At 35.3% G+C, this 20,191-nt stretch overlaps 1 protein-coding gene across 1 annotated transcript; it reads right to left on the bottom strand.

Annotated features, from left to right (window-relative positions):
* Positions 1-664: 664 nt before the first annotated feature.
* Positions 665-19,306, bottom strand: ehd3 (EH-domain containing 3). The gene is made up of 6 exons (XM_059512385.1): positions 18,559-19,306; positions 15,104-15,280; positions 13,479-13,576; positions 4,366-4,778; positions 1,848-2,012; positions 665-1,411 (listed from the first exon to the last, which is right to left on the bottom strand). The coding sequence occupies exons 1-6, from the start codon at positions 18,783-18,785 to the stop codon at positions 884-886; spliced, it is 1,608 nt and encodes a 535-aa protein (XP_059368368.1). The 5' UTR covers positions 18,786-19,306; the 3' UTR covers positions 665-883.
* Between the last annotated feature and the right edge of the window lie 885 nt (positions 19,307-20,191).

Below are 20,191 nucleotides of genomic sequence, written 5' to 3' on the forward strand. Positions count from 1 at the left end.
CTGATATACACTTCCGTTCGAAAATTTAGAGTCAGTGAGATTATTAATATATTTTAAGGTTTCTGAAGTACCATGTGACACGGAAGAAGGCAGGTAACAGAAGTATTCAGATTTCCCATCTCAGGAATAAATCAGATTTCAAAACATTAAAAGTTTTTAAAAATTGCAATATTATTTCACAATATTACTGTATTCACTGTACTTTTGATCAAAATAAATGCAGTGTTGGCAAGCAAAATAGATTTTCAAAAACAACTGATTCTAAACATTTGAACAGTAGTGTAAATTGAGCGTGAAAGTGAAATTTCAGCGTGTCCTAACCAGGCGCACTGCAACATATAATCGTCTGAACATAAAACAGCTAGGAAAAGATACAATGTAATTGTCAACTAATCAGAAGATAATAATGTTTAATGCAATTACCTGAAGAAGATTTTTAGACCAATGAAATTTCTAAATTTCACAGAAACTGAAATCAAGTGATCGACAAAATGTGCTGTTTTACATTTTATCTCATTCATTGCAACATGACTGGTTAGGACACAGCATTACAGTCATGATAGCTGAACAGATGACATTGAAATTGTGGCATAAAAATATGACTGTAAAATCTGAAAGCACACATAAAACAGACTGCAGACAGCACAAGTTGTTCATAAAAACAAAAACTAAACAAAACAAAAAAATACATACACAAGTCAAAAGAGTTGAAAAGGTGGGTCATTTTTCAAATCCATTCTTGCTAGTGAAGCACAAACCACACATTTCAAGGAAATCACAGTTTTTTTTCTATAGTAAATGTTGTCCGGCCATTGGTAATTCAACTGCAACCTAAATTGAAACTATATCTTTTCCCAAAATCCATCCCAGTTCCAAACCAATCTTACTCTGGAACCTTTCTTTTAGAGGGCGGTACAAGATGAGCGGGCAGTTCGCTTGGAAGCTCGTGACCTTCTAGTTTGACCTTGATCAGATGATTGGCCAAGGCAAACTCCTCATCATCGAGCATCCCATCTTTATCAATGTCAGCCAGCTTCCAGATCTTACCCAGCACAGTGTTTGGTAGCTTGGACTTCACCATCTCCTTCTTGGCATTGGCTCCAGTCACTTTGCCATTTACGGGAGAGAGAGTGTAGAAGATTTCATCATACATAGGTTTGTCACGTGCCACCACCCATTCGACTTCATCAATGCCCTCGCCGGCTCCCTCGCCATATCCGTGTCCAAACGGCCCATTCATGGTGCCCTCGAAGGCGCCACCCTTCACCACCTGGTTGGGGCGCTGCGTCTCCTCCTGACGCACCAGAACCATAAGCTGGGCGATGTCGTGGGCCAGCATGTCATCCACGGCATCCAACAGCTTCATTTTCAGAGGCTGGAACTTATTCAGATCGTGTGCTTGAAGTTGCTCCTATTCAGCGGGAAAGAAAGCAAGAAAAACACTTACAGGATGTAACAAAAGATCCTGTCAACATCTGTTGATATTTCCAGGGTAAACCAGCTCTGCTCCCTTTAGATACTCTATTGAAGACAGGCTGTGTCAGGCTGTTGATGCTTGGCAACGTGAATAGGTTGATGATTTGGCTTCTTTCGGAATTAGTTTCATAGGCGGGAAAGATACATATAAACTAACTTGCCAAATTTTGTCTGAAATGCAAATTGCTCAATATTCATTTGTTTATAGAGCTGTTGTATAAAAGTAACAGTAATCTAAACAGAACTTTTTAACAAAGGTCCACCCAAAGCTGTTTGTTGACTCGAAAAAATGTGGGTCAAATTCTGCTGATTTTGAATGTGCACTGAAAGACCCTTTAGGCCTCTATGTTTGTTGGTTAAACTGACCTTACCTGCATTTTCTTAAGATTAGGGAAATCTCCCGGGGAAATCTGGTGCTCCTTCTCAATGCGGCTGTAGATCTCACCCAAGCTGTTAATCAGCTCCTTCTTTTTGTTATCCTTCCCAAAGACTGTGGGCATTTCTTTTTTCAAGGAGCTAATGATGTATGCATGGACCTATGAGAGCACAAAAGCAAAGCTCCTTGTAAGTTTATAGAACAGACATCAGTTTATTACAATTACAAAGAGCATGGCTGGGTTGTTTTTAACACAAAAAAAAAAAATAAAATAATGACAAACCTTTTGCTCAAAACCAAAACCTATAGTAAAATTCAAATAAAATTCCTTATTTCATAAATAAATGCATTTTATTGCAACATTTTCATTATAATTAACATTTTTGCAAAATGTTTACAAAATACTTATTCTCTGGAATACATGATTATGATTGGTTTATTGTAATTTTTCCATACTTTTTAACTCATTTGTCATTTTGCATGTGAATGTGGTTAATTATAGTGAAAAAGATTCTAAAACAGGCTTAATTATTTACATATTTGTACATTAAACTCTATATAGATTTTATAGCCAACAAACAAACTGAGACATTGAATATAAAAAACATGCAGCTTTTTACTTATGCAATCAACCCAAAGAATTAATTATGAAGCTGGATAGTAGCAAGAATACACAAGCTACTAAATAAACATTGTGTGCGGCAGAAAGAGGCCTGGCCCCTGCGTGGAAGGAAGCTGACTGTATAAATGATGACAGGAGGGGAAGCACATCTGTATGATCAGGGTGAGGGACAGGGAGAGAACTTATATGATCTTTTTTTAATGCATCCAGCTGGATCTAGAGATTTAAATTGAGTTTGACAAGAGACCAGTACTGACAGTCCCCAACATTTCCTCTTCCAGAGAGGGTCTCTATGGCCCAGCCCATGTGTTTTGACCAACGTTTATACTGAAGGGAATAATAAAAGATTTCAGACGTAAATGAACCGACATCAGAGTGTTTCAGTTTCCTTTTAAATGACAGCTTTATGTCTGACTACCTAAGTTACTGTACTTTTATATATCTAAGAGATGGACTGCTGTTTAAAAACATGTGGAATCTAGTCATAGGACAGCAGTATACTTAACACATGAGAGTATTAGGGCTAATACTTAAACACTTTAGTATTTCCGAATTTAACGTGCTAAAGAATTAAAGACAAGAATGTGTTTTGCAAATAAAGGCCTTAAATAATTCTTTTGTGTTCCTTTGAAGAGAAAAAGTTTTGGTTTGGAACATGAGAACAAAATTTTTGAGTGAACTTCCTTTAGAAGTAATTAAAGCAAGGAAGACTGCAAGATCACTCAAGGGCATTTATACCCATGTCTTTATGGGGAATGACATTATGAGTCATGATCCTTCAGTATCTTTCAGCACATTTAACAATCCCCACTAATCACCTGACCTCTGAGTCAAAGTCAATGACTTTCTTTGCATTTTCTAGTCTAGTTTTTTAGATGTACTGTAGCTGATTACCTGCACAACAAGTATCATCTTTGAATTGCATGTTAAATATATGTATTCATTTATATATACATATATAGAAACAGAGACAGACAAGATAAATGACTACTTCATGATCTTATGTTCATTACTAAAACAGCCATTAAATATAAATGAATCAAGCTTGGATTCCAAAATTACTGTAGAAGCAAATATAATGTGCTTAATGTGGAGGAGAGAAAAAAAAATCAATGACTCTGAGTCAATTTTAATGTAGCTGAACATCACAGACATGTAAAGAGCCACATCAGCAGACTATACAGTGGTAAATGGCCTCATTACTTGGGCAAATCTGCAAGAACAGACAGACAAAAGGGCCAGTAAACACACAAAGTGCATGTCGCTGCTATTACTTTTACACTAGAGCTATATGCTGGACCACATCAAAAACATGTTGGAATGACAACAACATTCACAGCATGTCAACTAAATAAATGCAGAAACAGAGACCTTTTATTCTTAATCACACACACTAAATATTTCCCCTTGAACATCAACAAATAAGTCCATAAGTGTTTGTTTTGCTTTGAACAAAATTTGCTAGCCAAATTTTGAGCAGTTTGTTAGCCGTTTCCTGCTTTTGGTTCCAGTAGTGGTTTTGGTTCAGAACTTTCCAAGACTTTAGAACTTAAAGGATTAGTTCAACCAAAAATGAACATTCTCTCATTATTGTCTGACATCCCAAATGCTGTTATTTAGTTTTCTGTGGAACACATTCTTTTCCATATACAAGTGGAATATGTCGTTTTTATTTTCATAGCCATGAATACTATGAACTCTTGTTTGAAAAAGAGCTGCATAAAAACACTCATGATCCCATATTATAATGCTTTTACTTATGTCATAATCTCATACTTCCAGATCCAGAATCTTAACTTATACTGTATATAACCTTAGTAATAGTCTAGGTGGGTCATTTGTTTGTTAGGCTACATGTCAAATCTCATAGGCTAATGTAATAGAAGTTTACCTTGGCAAGACGAGCTCTCTTGATCAGATCATTGAGCTTGCGAAGTGCGGCGTTACGTGGCAGCGACTGGATATCCTTGAACAGGTCTTGCTCTTCTGCCTCAAACAGCTTGCGATTGTCTGGAATTAGCAACGGATGCGACCAAAAAGAGCCGATGTAGACACGAATCACCTCAGGTGTGTTGACGATCTTCCCTAGCGACCACATGAGGGCTCCGTAGACGCGCATTAACTGTTGCGTCTCGATCTGGTCGGCCTTGTTGAGCACCACGCGGATCTTATCCTCATGGTTCTTGAGGGCCTTGATGACCTCTGAGAACTCGTCTGAGATGTCCAGCTTGTGGGCGTCGAACAGCAGAATGATGCGGTCTACGCGTTCGGCGAACCACTCCAACACTGCAGCAAAGTCATAGCCTGAAGGAGATATTGGAAAAGAGATTGATATCCTGTCCAATAATTACGGTTCACAAAGCTTTCACACTGGATGGATGCTCACATGAGAGCGGAGAGGCTGCCAGCCAATCAGAACGGGCAAAATGACCTTGTTAGATCTGGCGCTCAACAGTACTGTTGAACTGGAGATGCTGACACTCTTCCAAGTATCGTTAAAATGCTCAGGCCTGTTGCGGTTTTTATGATCTAACGTCTGCCAGTTAATGGCTTCTGCAGCTCAACTTCACTCCCTCTCCAGGGATAATGAGTCAAACAGCAAGTCCACCATTCAAGAGGAACGCAATATGATGATTCATTTGAAACCAAGGCTGCATTACGTAGAATATTATGGAAATATTTTAACTAAATAATGCATGTAGATGCAAATGGTGAATTTTGGTTAAAGTATGTGTATGCATGTAATGTCTGTATGATTCAGAATGGCCGTTTTTGAGTCTGGCTCTTATTTTAAGGAGCGTAGACTTTTGTGAAGGAGCGTAAAACTAGCTTTTACATTATCTGGGTGACTGCACATTCAACTTCCTAGCTGCTGAGATTTGGAAAGGGGTAGAGCGCTAACTCCAAGAAAGCCAGAATCCTCCAAATGAAACCTAAGCTGTGGGCTAATTCGTTTTGTAATGTATGATATGAGATCTTCACATCCATTTGCATTGCTGCTATGCAACCAAGGAAGGAGAAAGGTTATGACAATGCAATACTGCTAAAATGAATCAAAAGCCTCGCCACTGTGTTCGAACCGGCCTCGACAGGAGATTGTTATTTTTGCTTTTAGTGGGGACAGACAAATCACTATCTCATAGCAACCGGTTAGGACACTGTGTGCTCATGACAAAAAAATCATACCCTTCTAGAGAAAACAAAGTTTGCACTGACAGAAGAAAATCCTTGAAAAAGTTAAACTTTCAGTACTTAAAAATCAGTTTTTGTCCCCTCAGTCCGCCTTGGCTATATGCCTACATTTGCTGTGCTTAGTGTTAGCATTTCCTAAAAGTAAAATTGTTAAAAATGTTTAGACACAACTGTTGGAAAAAAATGGTTTATGAATAATTTATGTTTATGTAATGTCTAATATGTTGTAATTTTCCACCCTGGAACATTAAGCTGAAAGACATCTGAAATGAGGAAAGGTGATGATGATTCGAACCAGGCTCTGCTGTTGAGTCAAGCTGTAATTTTTTTTTCCTCCTGACATATATTTTCTGTAACAACTTCCAGCTTATCATTTTTGTGATGACCTTGACTGAAAAGCAGTATATTTCCAAACTGGCAGTTCTGTTAGGAGAAATTAGTGTGTTAATATTTCAAATCAGTGACATGGAATATGGCAGATATAGACATTTCTTCCACAGGAAGATCCAATGCCTACAGGAATGGGGTGGACCATCCCTTCCGATTTGGCAGTTTCACATTGTGGAGGCTTTATTGTCACCTGCAACAGTGTGATTTGTCTTTTTAACAACTTCTAGATCTCTATCCAGAACTGTCGTAACTTTAGACTGGGACTAGTCAACTCAAAGGTCTAAGAAAGGCAACATCTACAGTAACAGACACATGAGACAATGTCATTGAGAGCAGGACAATAACAGCAGTGAAACTCGGCTTGGTATTACAGCTGTGATTATATCGTTGCAGAGGGACAGATCTGAGGGTTAATATCAGGAGGCCCTGTGATTTCACAGCACGTCTGGAGTCGAGCGGTGCTGGAACTTCATTGGCGTAATAAGCTGCAGGTGTTAACAGTAGTTTGGCAGTATCTACAATACCTCCGTATGGACATTTACGCAGGCAGCTATAACCAAAGCCATCTTCTGTAGCAACTGTTCATGGAAAGAGAAAGATACAAAGATGTCAAATTACAGTACCAAATGGAAAAAAAGTATAGACTTTTAATTAGAAATGTTTCAGATTCTTGTTTGAATGACAGAAGTGAAAGTTTAGGCAGTTCATGGCATTATAAAGAAAAGTCTGGTATGGGCTGATGAAAAACAACATGAAAGATATGTATAAAAGAACATGAAAAAAGGAAATGGTTTTGGTTGACGCTGTGCTGCGTTTGCACTCTGCAACATCCTGAACTGATGAAGATGCTAAAAAGGATGTTATTGAAGCATACCATAAACTGACAACTATTAACTCAACTTCTTGAATTTTTCATTAAAAGATACAATTCATTTGTCTAGGAATCAGACTACACTGGTTGTGCATTTTCTGATTCACAAAAAACGGACTTACTGTATAAGTATTAGACTACTAGTTGTGTAGGATGATTCATTGAAAATAACCAGCTCATGAGAATAATTTGTTTATGAATAATTTTACACAGATTGTTTAGAATGTTATTGGTTCACTGAAAACAACCAGCTTATAAGAGTCATTTGTTCGCGAATCAGACTACACTTGGTATGTTGTGCTTTGCACACAGTAAATGAATGCTAATTTTCAGATCTTAAAAATGTCTGTTTAGTGTTTACACCAACTGTGATGTGACTAAATGACAGTTTAATGCTGAATAATGCAAAAGTCAACAGGCTTTGAAAATGCTTGTCAAAAGTACTATCAGTAAATTCTAATGTAATATAGATACAAGGTGTTACAACATATTGTTGCAATCTGAGCCTAACCTTTTTCCAATTAAACACAAACAGTAGCAGGTGTGTGGTTTTGAGCTCTATGTGGTTCAGAGCTGAGCCATTATTTAATAGCATGCAACTACAACAAAACAGTAACGCCATTAAATGAACCTTAACCACAAACAGAGAGATTTAAGTGACCACTGTTTATCTACAAAACTAGACCATCTGTTACACAGTCAACTGAACATATAATACAACAGAACCACTCCAGTGATTGGATTTGGCAGACAGTATTTCCTGGAGGAAATGAGGTTTATTTCACAGCACCTGCCTGTGGTGGAGGTAGAGGAGAGCTGGGAATGATAAAGCCACTCTTGGGAGAAGCACTGCCCTTATGAAAAATTAGTAAACTTCAAGTTTATTTTACTAAGTTGCTTAAGTAAAGTCCAAGTATATTTTAAGTATACTTTATGTAGCAAGTATACACATATCAGTGTTCTAGTAGTATACTTGTAAGTGTACTGTTTCAATACTCCTTGGGACTAAATTGGCCCACTTTCTAGTATATAAAGGTATTTGCACACTTTTAAAAGTACACTTTGAAGTATAGTCTCAGTAAACTACTAGTTTAGTAGTTTTATACTGCAAGTATACTCATAAGTTTTCTTAAGTGAACTTTACATCATACTTGAAGTATACTACTATGTCCCTATTTAGGTTTTAATGTGTACATATTTTGTTATATGAATATCTGAACATACAAAACATCCAAAGAAAGAACAAATAAATCTGCTTGTAAACAAAAAAAAAATTATTCTAGCTCCATGCATTCTTTTATAAACACTTTAATGTGTTTAATAAAAAATAAAGAAATAACATTTTGAACAAAAAGCTGAAAAAAGATTATGAATTGGATTCAGAACGATTATCAAAGGTAGATGGAGTCAATCAACACCCCAAAGTTTGACTGTAATTATTACCTCTTCATCAGTCAACATTTTATTCCATAACGTTACAGTTTTGATGATGTTTCATGTCAGAAGATCATGTTCTATGTGCTAGTATCTGGTGTTTCTTTTTTCTTCATCACTTTTGTTTTTTTGGAAATTCTGTGCAGAAGATATATACTAGTGCGCTCTACCATATAATGATGAAAACACGGATTCTAGAAACAGCTCAAATATATATCAATTTTTTGTAAGTATAAGCATACTTAAATGTCATTTTAAGTATATTTCTAAAGTACATAAAGCCCATTTCTAAGAATTACATAAAAAGTAAACTAAAAGCATACTTTCCTATTTTTAGTTTAAAATAATTATACTAATAGCGCACCTGAATAAACTTCTTTTTTGTAAGGGTGGCACATGATCAATGGAGCTTTACAGCTGCATGCTCAGAAATACACTGCACTCCCAAACACTTGACAACAGATTAGAACAGAGAGAATGGTATAATGGGTCCTGCAGTATTACAGCGAAGAAAAATTAAATGATGAAGCTAATGGCCATTCTCTACTGATGACTCTCTTTGCAGAGGTGTAACTAGGATCATATGAGCCCATACTATAGAGAGAGAGAGAGAGAGAGAGAGAGAGAGACAGAGAGAGATATGCAGTGTTGATGTTTGTCAGACAAAGCAGTAGCATTTGCTTTCTGTGAGATGCTGTTTGTGTTATGTTTGCATGAAAAAGTGCTGATGGGTGACAGAACCGTATATATATATATTTTTAATGGAGCTTTTTCTCAGTGTTGATGATGATCTATACACTACAGCTTTAGATCCATCAGGCTACTCTGTGATACTGTAGGCATCCAAGCCAAATTATGATTCTACATAAAATTCACTTTCAGTTCAATACTGCAGTTTAAGAACAGTCCACTCCATCTGCCTGACAGGAAGAATCTATAGGACTGATATGTGAAGTCCTTACACTACTGTTGAAAGGATTGGGTTCATTAAGATTTTAAAATATGACTTTTTTTATGTTCACGTTTTCCCTAAAAATATTTTGTATGTGTACTATGTAAAGGTTTTTGTACATGTACAATGGTTGACTCTAGAAAAAAGTAAATACTAAATTAAGAAAGTAAAAAGTAGAATGAAATTGCTCATTTTGCACAGTTGCACAGTTAATGTAAATACATTATTATATTACAAATTATTCTGCTAACAATATTTAGTATGTCAAACTGAAAATGCTCAGTATTATATGCCTAATTAGAGTTAAATCTTATTACAATATTATTGTATATAATAATATAATAAGAATATATTTGAAACATTTAAAAAAATCTAAAACTTTATTTTCAGGTTTTAAATTTGATTTTGAATCCCAGAATTTAAATCTGGTCTCAGACTCTTGTATGTCTTCTGCGATGCACTTCATAAAAACTCAAAGATGAAATGAACAAACTGACTAGCTACAGAATTGTGCATCAGGAAGCCAATCAGACAGGACAGTTTCAGCCAGTTCTTGGTGTTTCTGTGTGCAATATGTACCAAACAGTGATTATGAATGCTCTGTGGGTGTGCCGTCTGAGACCAAGGCTGAATAGAAAGACAACAACATCATCTAATTACAGACACACACATTAAGTATATATAAACACATGCACCTGGCTGAAAACATCTGACCAAATGATCCTTAGAAACAGAATTCACAAAGCAATGCAATTATTGCTATAGGAACAGGCGAAATCTCATCTTAATGATTTGATTCAGTTCATGCACCAGCATGTAGGAAAAAGATGAAACTGGATAAAAGATGAACTGCCTGTAGCTATGAATATGAACGAGAAGGTTCCTCCCTATAATCTCATGTGACTGCTGGAGAAATTCCACAGACCTGCTTGACAATCAAAGAACGGGGGACGCATGACAGATATTTACGTCCTGCTAAATTCAACACACCAACATGAGACTTTTGGAGAGGAAAATGGGAGGAGAAACAAAGAAGACAGCAGGGATGGGAATTTTATAGGGCTGGGTATCGATTCAGATATCCCGATTCGATTAGGATTCACAAGCTCTCGATTCGATTCTTGATTTTTTTTAATATGATTTTTTTTATTACATTCAGTGAATCTAGTTTTTATACAAATGCTAATCAAATTTCTAAAAAATAACAGTAAACATCAGTTTACAAATGGTGAATTTATTAAAAAGAAATTAAGAGCCACAGGGCTGTATTTTAAACCTTTTTTTTGTATAGGGTCCTATTTTAAACAATAATAGGGCCATATAAAATGTTCTTAATTTTTCAGGTAATCAGATGAAGGCATAAAACAATTTAAAGGTGCACTGTGTAATTTTTAGTGGCATCTAGTAGGGAGGTTGCAAACTGCAACCAGCAAAAACAACAAAAAGTGACAAACCGCGCTCTGTAGAGCAATTTGTCTGTTTAGGGCTACTGCAGAAACATGGTGGCAACTTCCATGTAAGGGGACCCGTGGTGTATGTAGATAGAAATAGCTCAATCTAAGGTAATAATAACATAACGGTTCATTAAGAAAGGTCTTTATACACCTGTGAAAACATAGTTTAGATATATTATATTGCATTTCTGTAAATATTACACCTTTATCCTAATCAAATGAAAAATCCTTTTATTTTTTGGCAAACAAAGTGCTGCACAACTGAGGTTTACTGTTAAAATTAAAAAGAAAACAAATGTTATTATTACTTTAAAAAAATAAAGAATTAAGTCTTAAGTCTTAAGACTACTAAATAGTAATATATTTTTGACAGTTTCTTCATGTTTAAATAAACTTTTATTTTGAAGGGTTGCCATGAGGAACTTGCAGCCACTGTGTATGTGATATGACTGTAGTTTTGTCAAATTAAACAATAAAATGCTAATGAAATAAGCAGCTGGGGATGAAATTCGTGCATTCATATCATCATAGTGAGAAGACAGAGGCTGAAAATACTACGAGCGTTGTCCGCGCTTGTGTAAGCAAAACTATTCATTCATTCATTCACTGCGGAAATGTACAAGTACATTTATGCAGTTAGCAGACGCTTTTATCCAAAGCGACTTACAGTGCATTCAGTCTATAAATTTTTTTTCTACCAGTATGTTTGTTGAAATTATGGCGCCTTATGCGTGATGTCAAAAGCTTCCACAGATTTGTAGTATTACCATAGAATTTTACCCGAGCATTGCAAATCACGCTTTGTTCTTATCAACAGTATCTCCACCATGTTAACCACTGAATGAGTCACAGACTTTCTTTTGTGACATTGCGCAAGGTGACATCCAGTGGAGAATACTAATGAAAAGATTCACATTAATCAAATCTTCTTTTAAATGTTTGCTAAAATAAATATCGGAAAAGATCGATTCATGGCTTTTGAGAATCGATATCGAATCGACGTGTTTTAAAAAACGTTTAATCGAAAATCAAATTTTTTTGCCCAGCCTAAGCATTTAACCAACCTAGTTCTGACTTACATTTTTTAAAGTTAAAATGAAAATGCAATGAAAACTAGAAACAGATTTGGCAATAGAATCTTTCACATTCAATTCACAACTCAGCTAAAACAATTTCTTTCATAAATTCAGGAACTCTCGTTTTGATGCAAAACCAAATCACAAGAAAATCATTTTGTTCAAGTATTTATTTTTTAAATAAAATGAACCAGTTCTCTATTTCAAATTAGCACTTACTTTTAAACATACATTTACTTTTTTTTTTTTTTTTTTTTTTGCAAACTAGAGCTACAAAATATACACCCTCTGAAATGACCTTAAGAGAGCACGACTCGAGCTGTATCAGTTCAGCGGTAATACTATGGGCCACTCAGCTGCAATGGACTTCTCTGAATGAGCAATGAAGTAACCATTTGCTGAACAAACTTACTGTTAAGAGGGCACTGGGTTCAGTAATTAATCAAGAAGTGACATCGTATAGTAATTTTTATATCACTGAAATTATGTCATTTACGCTCGATCATGCATGAAATGTAAGGGCGGGTGGAAAAATTATACATACGCTAAAATTGTTAACAAAAAATTTACTTGAACCAAATAAGTTTAAAAATATCTGCCCAAACTGATATCCATTACAAAGTGGAAACCAAAGAAAAAAGAAGCACACATCCACCATTGTTTGATACAATACAGTTAAAAAATGTTTTACTGTAGATAAAATGTAGCGCAAACTCAAACTCTTAAATTTTATGCACCATTTTCACATTATAAGGCCTGAATGAGGTCCTTACAGTTTACAAGCCAAAACAACATCCTTCGTCTTGATAAAGCCCCGTCTTTGTTGTTGATCATATTCACCACAGACTTTCAACACATCACAATTAAAAACAGATTGAAACTGCAGTTACACAATGCACCAACGCAGTGTTGCTTTTCATGGGAAATTCATGAAGGCATCATGAAAAAATTATAATAGTATAATAGTTTTCCCCCAATATAGCGATCAAGTGAACTCATTGGTGGTTCGAGTTTCCTAAAGAAAATCTTTTTCAGTTGATGCCACAGTGAACAAGAACTAGTATTCAAATTTGCAATCTGAGATCACATGATCTTGTTATGCAGTTGTACTTTGAAAACATTCTAGGATTGGTATAACCAAACACAACGATACTAAACCAAGTTATACTGAAGTGTGTAATGAATAACTTTGAACCTCCAAACTATAAATCTTTTGATTACTTCCTGCAAAATATTACAAATTAAATGCAAAACCAAAGCCAAAAAAAACAAACATGTATATTAAAATAAAGGTTTGGCAAGTCTTAAGCATTAATTTAACATTAAGAATAACAGTAAATGTATATTGAGCAGCATATCAGAATTATATCAGAAGGAAGGATTCAGCTTTGACATCACATAAATAAATTACATTTTAAAATATATTCAAAAACATTGTAATAATCTATGATTGTTTTTAATGTATTTCTGACCAAAGCAGCCTTGACAAAAATAAGAGGCTTCTTTTATAAACAGTACAAGATCTTACCGGCTCTAAATTTTTCAAAGGTAGTTTTTATATATCAATATCTCCTGATTCAGATGATATTTTTCTTCTGTGCTCGTGCATGTTGATGCATTTTGGCAGTCAGTTACCTCTGCTGATCCTTTGTTTCTCTCCGCTCAGGATTCCTGGAGTGTCAATCACACTGATGCTCTCCAGAACAGGGTTGGGCAGCTGGGCACACACAAACCTGAGGGCCAACCCAAACAAACCAGAGTCACACTCAAGGACACTGCAGACGTCTTACAAGCACAAGACTTGGCACACTAACAACTTCCAGAGTTTTAGGCTTCACTCTTGATTTGAAATTGTTCTCTTTGCTCTTTGTTTGAACTAAAAATGTACATGTACCAAACTGTGAAGTTGTAGTAACTTGGCACGAAGGCATGGAGAAAAATGCCGTAAATCAATATTTTGTTTCCATCTACAGCTGCAGTTTGACCAAGTTGGACATAGTAAAACATAAAAACCAAGACGGGACTTTTGAGTGTGTGAACTAGGCACAGAAAAAGTGTGTCATGTTTTGGAGTGAATCGCTAAGGACCTCAGGCTAGGGAAACATTATCCTAACATTTTCTGAACATTACTTATTTTCATTTTGAAAGTCCCTACTATAACAGTGCTTGAGTTGGACACAAACAACTTTAGTCTCAGAACACATTCTAGCATGTACATTTACATCACATATGGCACCAGACCACACACTAGTACAATAAATGTAGCGGTTTAGGCCAAATATGAAAGTTAAGCAGAACAGATTTAATTACTATTGTAAACTACCCACAACCAAACATTAATCTACTTACAAAATAGCCATATGTGTAATTCTATGTACTAGTTTACACCATGCACACTGAGCTGCTGCTATTTGTGAATTCATAAATGATATACATCTCTAAAAATAAATCTGAAAACCAGGGCAGTTGTCTCAAGCATTTCAAATGAAATAAACCCACAGCCAAACAGGGTGCATGACAAGTAATATCTCATGAGCATGTTTACTATTTTCATGCACCGAAATCTGGAGAATTTTTTTTTTTAATTCACTATTTGGTCCCCATTTACATTCAGATGGACAATCTTTTTTCTGGTAAACACAAGGATACTCTGAAGAACTTTTCCTTTAAAGTGTGTGTTGCTGCTCTTTCTGACAAAATTACATGAAAAATATTCAAAAATATGCAGGCTTTGCGATTGCAAAAGGCGAAGAGACAATTTTTTCAAGAGTTTCTGCTGATTTGCACAACAACCAGCGCAGCCTGCCAAGCCATCAGTCTACGAAGTACAGCTAAGACCACCTGCAAAAATAATCACATGCACATGATTGCATCACTTGGAGGTTTTTATAAAGGACTGTCACTCTACCATACACAGTTTTATCATTCTATAATTTTCAGACTGTGAATGACAGCCCGTTTCATAATATGCGGGAGAGCTTGATGGTATCATGTCCTCTTATCTGTCTGTTGCTCAATCACGTGATGGGAGGTCAGTCGATCAGACTGCATGAGGAAACTCGATCAAGAGAAGGAATGTAGCCTAGAACCAGCCCCCCTCTGTGACATCATCATAAGACAGGAAGACCAGGTTACATATACAAAGCTCTACCCAGACTAAAGCTCTTAATGTTTTGCTCCAACGTTTAGCTGAAATATGTAAATTTCAATAAACATGAGAATTAAAATAAAACACAGTTTTATTATTGTTTTAAACCCACCTATTAAGGAAGGCATTCCCAAAGGCATTGAGTTTCCGAAAGGGTTTTTTGGGATCCACTACCAGAGCGTTTCCTGGTATTAGTCCCTCCACGGTGCCATGCATCACTGCTATGAAGGAGTCAGTCGTGGGTTCTGGACCGATCCGCATACCAGGGAAGTCCTGCTCCAGAAGATATCTATTTTTAAAAAAAAGATGAATTCAAATGCCTGTAAACACTTCTGATAGCCATTACCATGTATAAAATCACTTCAGTTGAAAAATACTGTGAATTCAATATAGATGTTGCATTTTTACATATAGAGTCCAAGAACACACATCATAAAAGCTTGCAATCTGCATTTTTTCAAATTTTAATTTTCAACATAATTAAAATTGTAAATAAAAAAAAAACTTGTTATTATAATAATGCAGACTCATAAATATGTCTTAACCATTTTATGTCATAATATTTAGATCTGTCAAAATTCTTTATTATTTATTTTAATTTTACTGTATTCCCATGTTTACATGAAAAATAAGAATAATCCAACGTGGTCGCAGACTTTTGGAACATGTATATCAACTCTTTGGTGTCCATCCCTGTAATGGATGCCTCATATATTTGATGTTATATTTATATTACAATATATTTGTTTTTTTAATTGATAAAATCGGACAGTAAAGCAACAACAAAAAAAGACATTTCAACTAAATATTGTTTTGCATTTTATGTTTTTCAAATAATCCTGAAAAAAATGTACAGTTTCCACAAAAATAAAGCAATTCTTAAACATTGATAATAAAAATAAATGTTTCTTGAGCAGTGCACAAATCAATAAACATATTAGAATAATTTCTGAATTCAAGACTACATTCACATGGTTCAGATGAGTTCTGCTGTTAAGATTATACTCTTACAGAGAATGTGAGTTTACTTAGATAATGTTTACTCTTCTCAGCACAGAGCCATTCAAACAGACCCTGCTGTGGACATGTGACTGCACTGAGACTGGTTGGAATACAGTGCAGGTCAAAATGACAATCTGAGTAACTACAGGACACTTGGCTTCAACTGAGAACTTATTAGCTGCAGTTAATGACAGTAACACAAGTGACACAGAGTGTAAACAGGACACTGGTGTCATTTATGATAGGATGTTTTGCCAAGACCAATATATTTAACACAGAGGAAGTTATCTATTGATCTTTGTTAAGACTTTCTTAAAATCATTCCAGTAAAATCCTAAAACAACATTAAAACAAATCTGTCCTCAGATCACAATATTATTTACCATTCAAACATTTTAATTCTTTTATTTAGCAAGGGTGCATCAAATTTACCAAGAGTGACATTAAACACACTTATAAAGTAGAAAAAGATTTCCAATTCAAATGCTGTCCTTTTGAACCTTTTACTCATAAAAGAACACTAAATGTGTCACGGATTCCGAAAAAAATGTTGAGCAAATTTTTTTTAGCATAGATAATATTGAGCACCAAATCAGCATATTAGAATGATTTTTGAAGGCTCATTTGACACTGAAGACTGGAGTAATGGCTGCTTACAAAACAGTTACAAAACCCCGGCCGGGACCAACAGCGGTGGATGGAAGAATAAAATATTATGTGACATGGTCAGCTAGAATGACTGCTCCAACATCTCACACTATTATGAGTGCAATTCATTATACACTGACAAAATTACTGGACATGAGTGTCTTCAGCTCTTTTTAAAATAACGTGCAAAATGGCTATGAGCCAAGGTTTTGTATTATTCGTCCATGTTGAAAAGATTGAACGTTAAGCATGAAACTTCCCCTGATATTATAATGAGGTGTTTCATGGGCTCTCTCACATTCATGAAGCATACGCAGAAAGTTGAGCTCATTTACTTTCATAGCTATGTGTTCAGTCAGCAGAATGGCCGCTGTGTCCACTGAGGCTCTCACGACCCCGATGAATAATGCTCAGGAGGAAAGAGAGCCAGTGCGAAAATGAGCAGGCACATTTGTTATTGCCATTGCAGGACAATACCTCACTCTCACATTTAACACACAACTCGAGCAAAAACTCAGCACAGACACTCACTCACTCCAAAAATACAAAATAATGTGATTAAATTAACTACAGACAAATGACTTGGCATTTAATGATGGTAAAGAACTAAAAAAAATACATACACTACTGTTAAGAGGATTGTGGGTATAGGGATTTTTATGCTGAATTTATTTTATAAAAATACAGTAAAAATGGCAATACTGTGAAAGATTATAACAAATTGAAATAACTGTTTTGTATGTCAATATTTTAAATTATAATTTATTCCTGTAATGACAAAGCTTAATTTTCAAAAGTCCTTACTGCATATTTTTTTGCAATGCAGAAATATTTACATTACTTTTATTACACAATGGATTCTTGCTGAATAAAAGCATGAATTTAGTTTAAAAACTTTCATTGACTGTTATTGACTGCTTCCTTAATGAAATTGCTAAAATATCTACAACTTGACAGTAAACTCAAGATCACATAAAAATTTTACTATCACACTTGCTTAATAAGTAATATCTTTGAGCAATTATTCAACTTTTCTTTCAGAATAATCTTCCATTTTTTTGTTGTTGTAATCACCACAAATGTCCTTCTAAAAAGCATATCTGATATGTCTCCATTCACATTTCTATCTCTTAATTTTTTTTACATTCTGGAACCTATTAGTGACAAGTTACTATGGCAGTGCTGGAGTCATTGGAAGGGTCTCTTGTTGCCTGGTGATCTGTTGCCTTTCATTTTGGTCCAAAGTAGACCCGTAAGCCTTAAATCACCCAGTAGACAACCTTCACACCACAGCAGCGACATTGTGTCATACAGATACATCTTAGAGCTGGAGCCAGGCCTGGTCTGTTTACAAGGTAACCGTGTTTGTCTAAACTAAAATTATATATGAAACTGATGAGATAATGAACTTATCTCATATGAACTCTCATATGAAAACGGGTTTTGGGTGTTACAAATGTGATTACTACAGTTATTCAAATATATACAAAAAAAAATTTAAAATACTAAAGAGGCTGTGTTTGAAATTTTCAAAAATCATAAATGGAGCAATGTTGTCAGATTTTACTGAAACACTGTGTTCTTGAGAGCTTCTCACAGTTTTAAAAAAAATGCTTTACCAAAACTAGATCTGTGTTAAAATAATATAAATAATATGTACATAATTTTAATATATTATCATGAGTGACATTATATCATTACATCAAATACTACATATAACAATTTAATGCACACAAAAAATAATCAGAATATATTATAAAAGTATATTATATATTCACTACATACAATTCACATAATGCATTATATTATACATTGTGCATGTATGGCTTATTCATAAAAATATTATGAAGTGCTGGATTATAATGTTTCCTGACTGGTGTCTCTATAGAGCTCAGGACACTAAAACTAACATCTTACCTTATGAAGCTGGTTTTGCCAGTGGAATACTGTCCCACCAGGAGAACCATGGGCTTATTGTCAAAATCTGCATCCTCCAAAGCGGGTGAGTGAAACTCGTGGAATTTGTAATGTTCCTCCAGTGGAAGCAGTTTGGTTTTGTAAAGCTTCTTGAGTCCTTCACTGACAGTCTGGAAGACTTCTGGATCTTTCTTTCTCCTTTCATCGGTACCCAACCAGCTGAACATGATGCAACTCGAGTATAGGCAACCTTAGACGATATATCTGTTGTTTTTGGATAATTATTTCACAATACGCACAAATGCGCCTCGGTCTTACTGTGTGTTCAAATGAATGGATTTGTAATGACGTCGATGTATTTTAAGAGCTGAAACTGTCCCCTTGTCTCTATAGGCCACTCACGACACAAAACGCGCAAAAGATTAGACCATAATTACAAAATATGATGAATTATATAATATTCTGTTTATATGTTAAGGTCGAAAACATGACCCAACGGACAGCCTTTCATTCAGGCTTTGTTGTAATAAAAGCGCGCGTCGCTAGAGGCTACAATGTATCACTCAGCAAATGCAAGAAATACAATTGCTATTATGAAAGAGAGGAGAAAACGAGCGCCAAATCCTCCAATAGAGCAGATTCACTCACAGTGACAGGCGTCCACAGGCTTCCCACTGCAGCAGATTTAAATGCCAGTGCGCTGGAGAAACCCGACACTGGAGGAAATGCTCCCCTGGTAAAGCCCCACCCAGAACACAAGAGCTCCAGTCCAATAATCCTCCGGTCAGGGATGCAGCGCCACTGTAGCGGAGGGTGATGGTTGGTACTGCTGCGGTGCTGCTTTCCTCCAGAGACTTCCATTTACAACAGCAAAGTGAATGGTGAATAAAAACATACTTTAAGAATGTTTATTTTTTATAATATAATATAATATAATATAATATAATATAATATAATATAATATAATATAATGTATAAGTACATACATAGTTCATAAACATAGTAACACAGTAAGCTATAAACAGTACTAATAGGTATTAGTTCGATGTGAGATATGTTAGCCTATGTATTTTTATGCTATCCTCCCACGATTCTGAAAACAAACATTAGACAACAAGACAAAAAATTTAATTTAAGTTTTTGACAAAATGTTTTATTTAATGTTATAAATGAGTCTATTTATAAATGTCAAAAATGTTATAAATGAGTCTATTTAATAATAATAAAAAAATTAAAAAAACATTTATTTAAATAAATTCATTATGTAGCCTAGCTAAAAAAAAAAAAAAAAAAAATTAAGACTTGTTTCGTCCAGAATTTTTTAACGAATCTATTGAATGATTCAGATATCTAATACATTTAACAGTCAATGTTTGCCACCTACTGGCATAATGTAGCCTAACATAGGCTATACAATGTATATTTGAAGCGTATCATTATTTCCAAAGGTTAATTAATTACTCGTTTAGAGCGCAGCCCTGAGGGGAACCAGTGCAATGAGACATGACACTTGAGGTGTCATGACAGTTTAAGAAAGTCCAATATCCAGTTACACAAGGGGGTACCAAGGCCCAAACGTCCGAGTTTGCTTACTAAATGCTGGGGGATGATTGTGTTAAACGCGGAATTAAAA

The sequence above is a fragment of the Carassius carassius genome, chromosome 27 (genome assembly GCF_963082965.1).
Source record: "Carassius carassius chromosome 27, fCarCar2.1, whole genome shotgun sequence".
NCBI classification, from domain to species: Eukaryota; Metazoa; Chordata; class Actinopteri; order Cypriniformes; family Cyprinidae; genus Carassius; species Carassius carassius.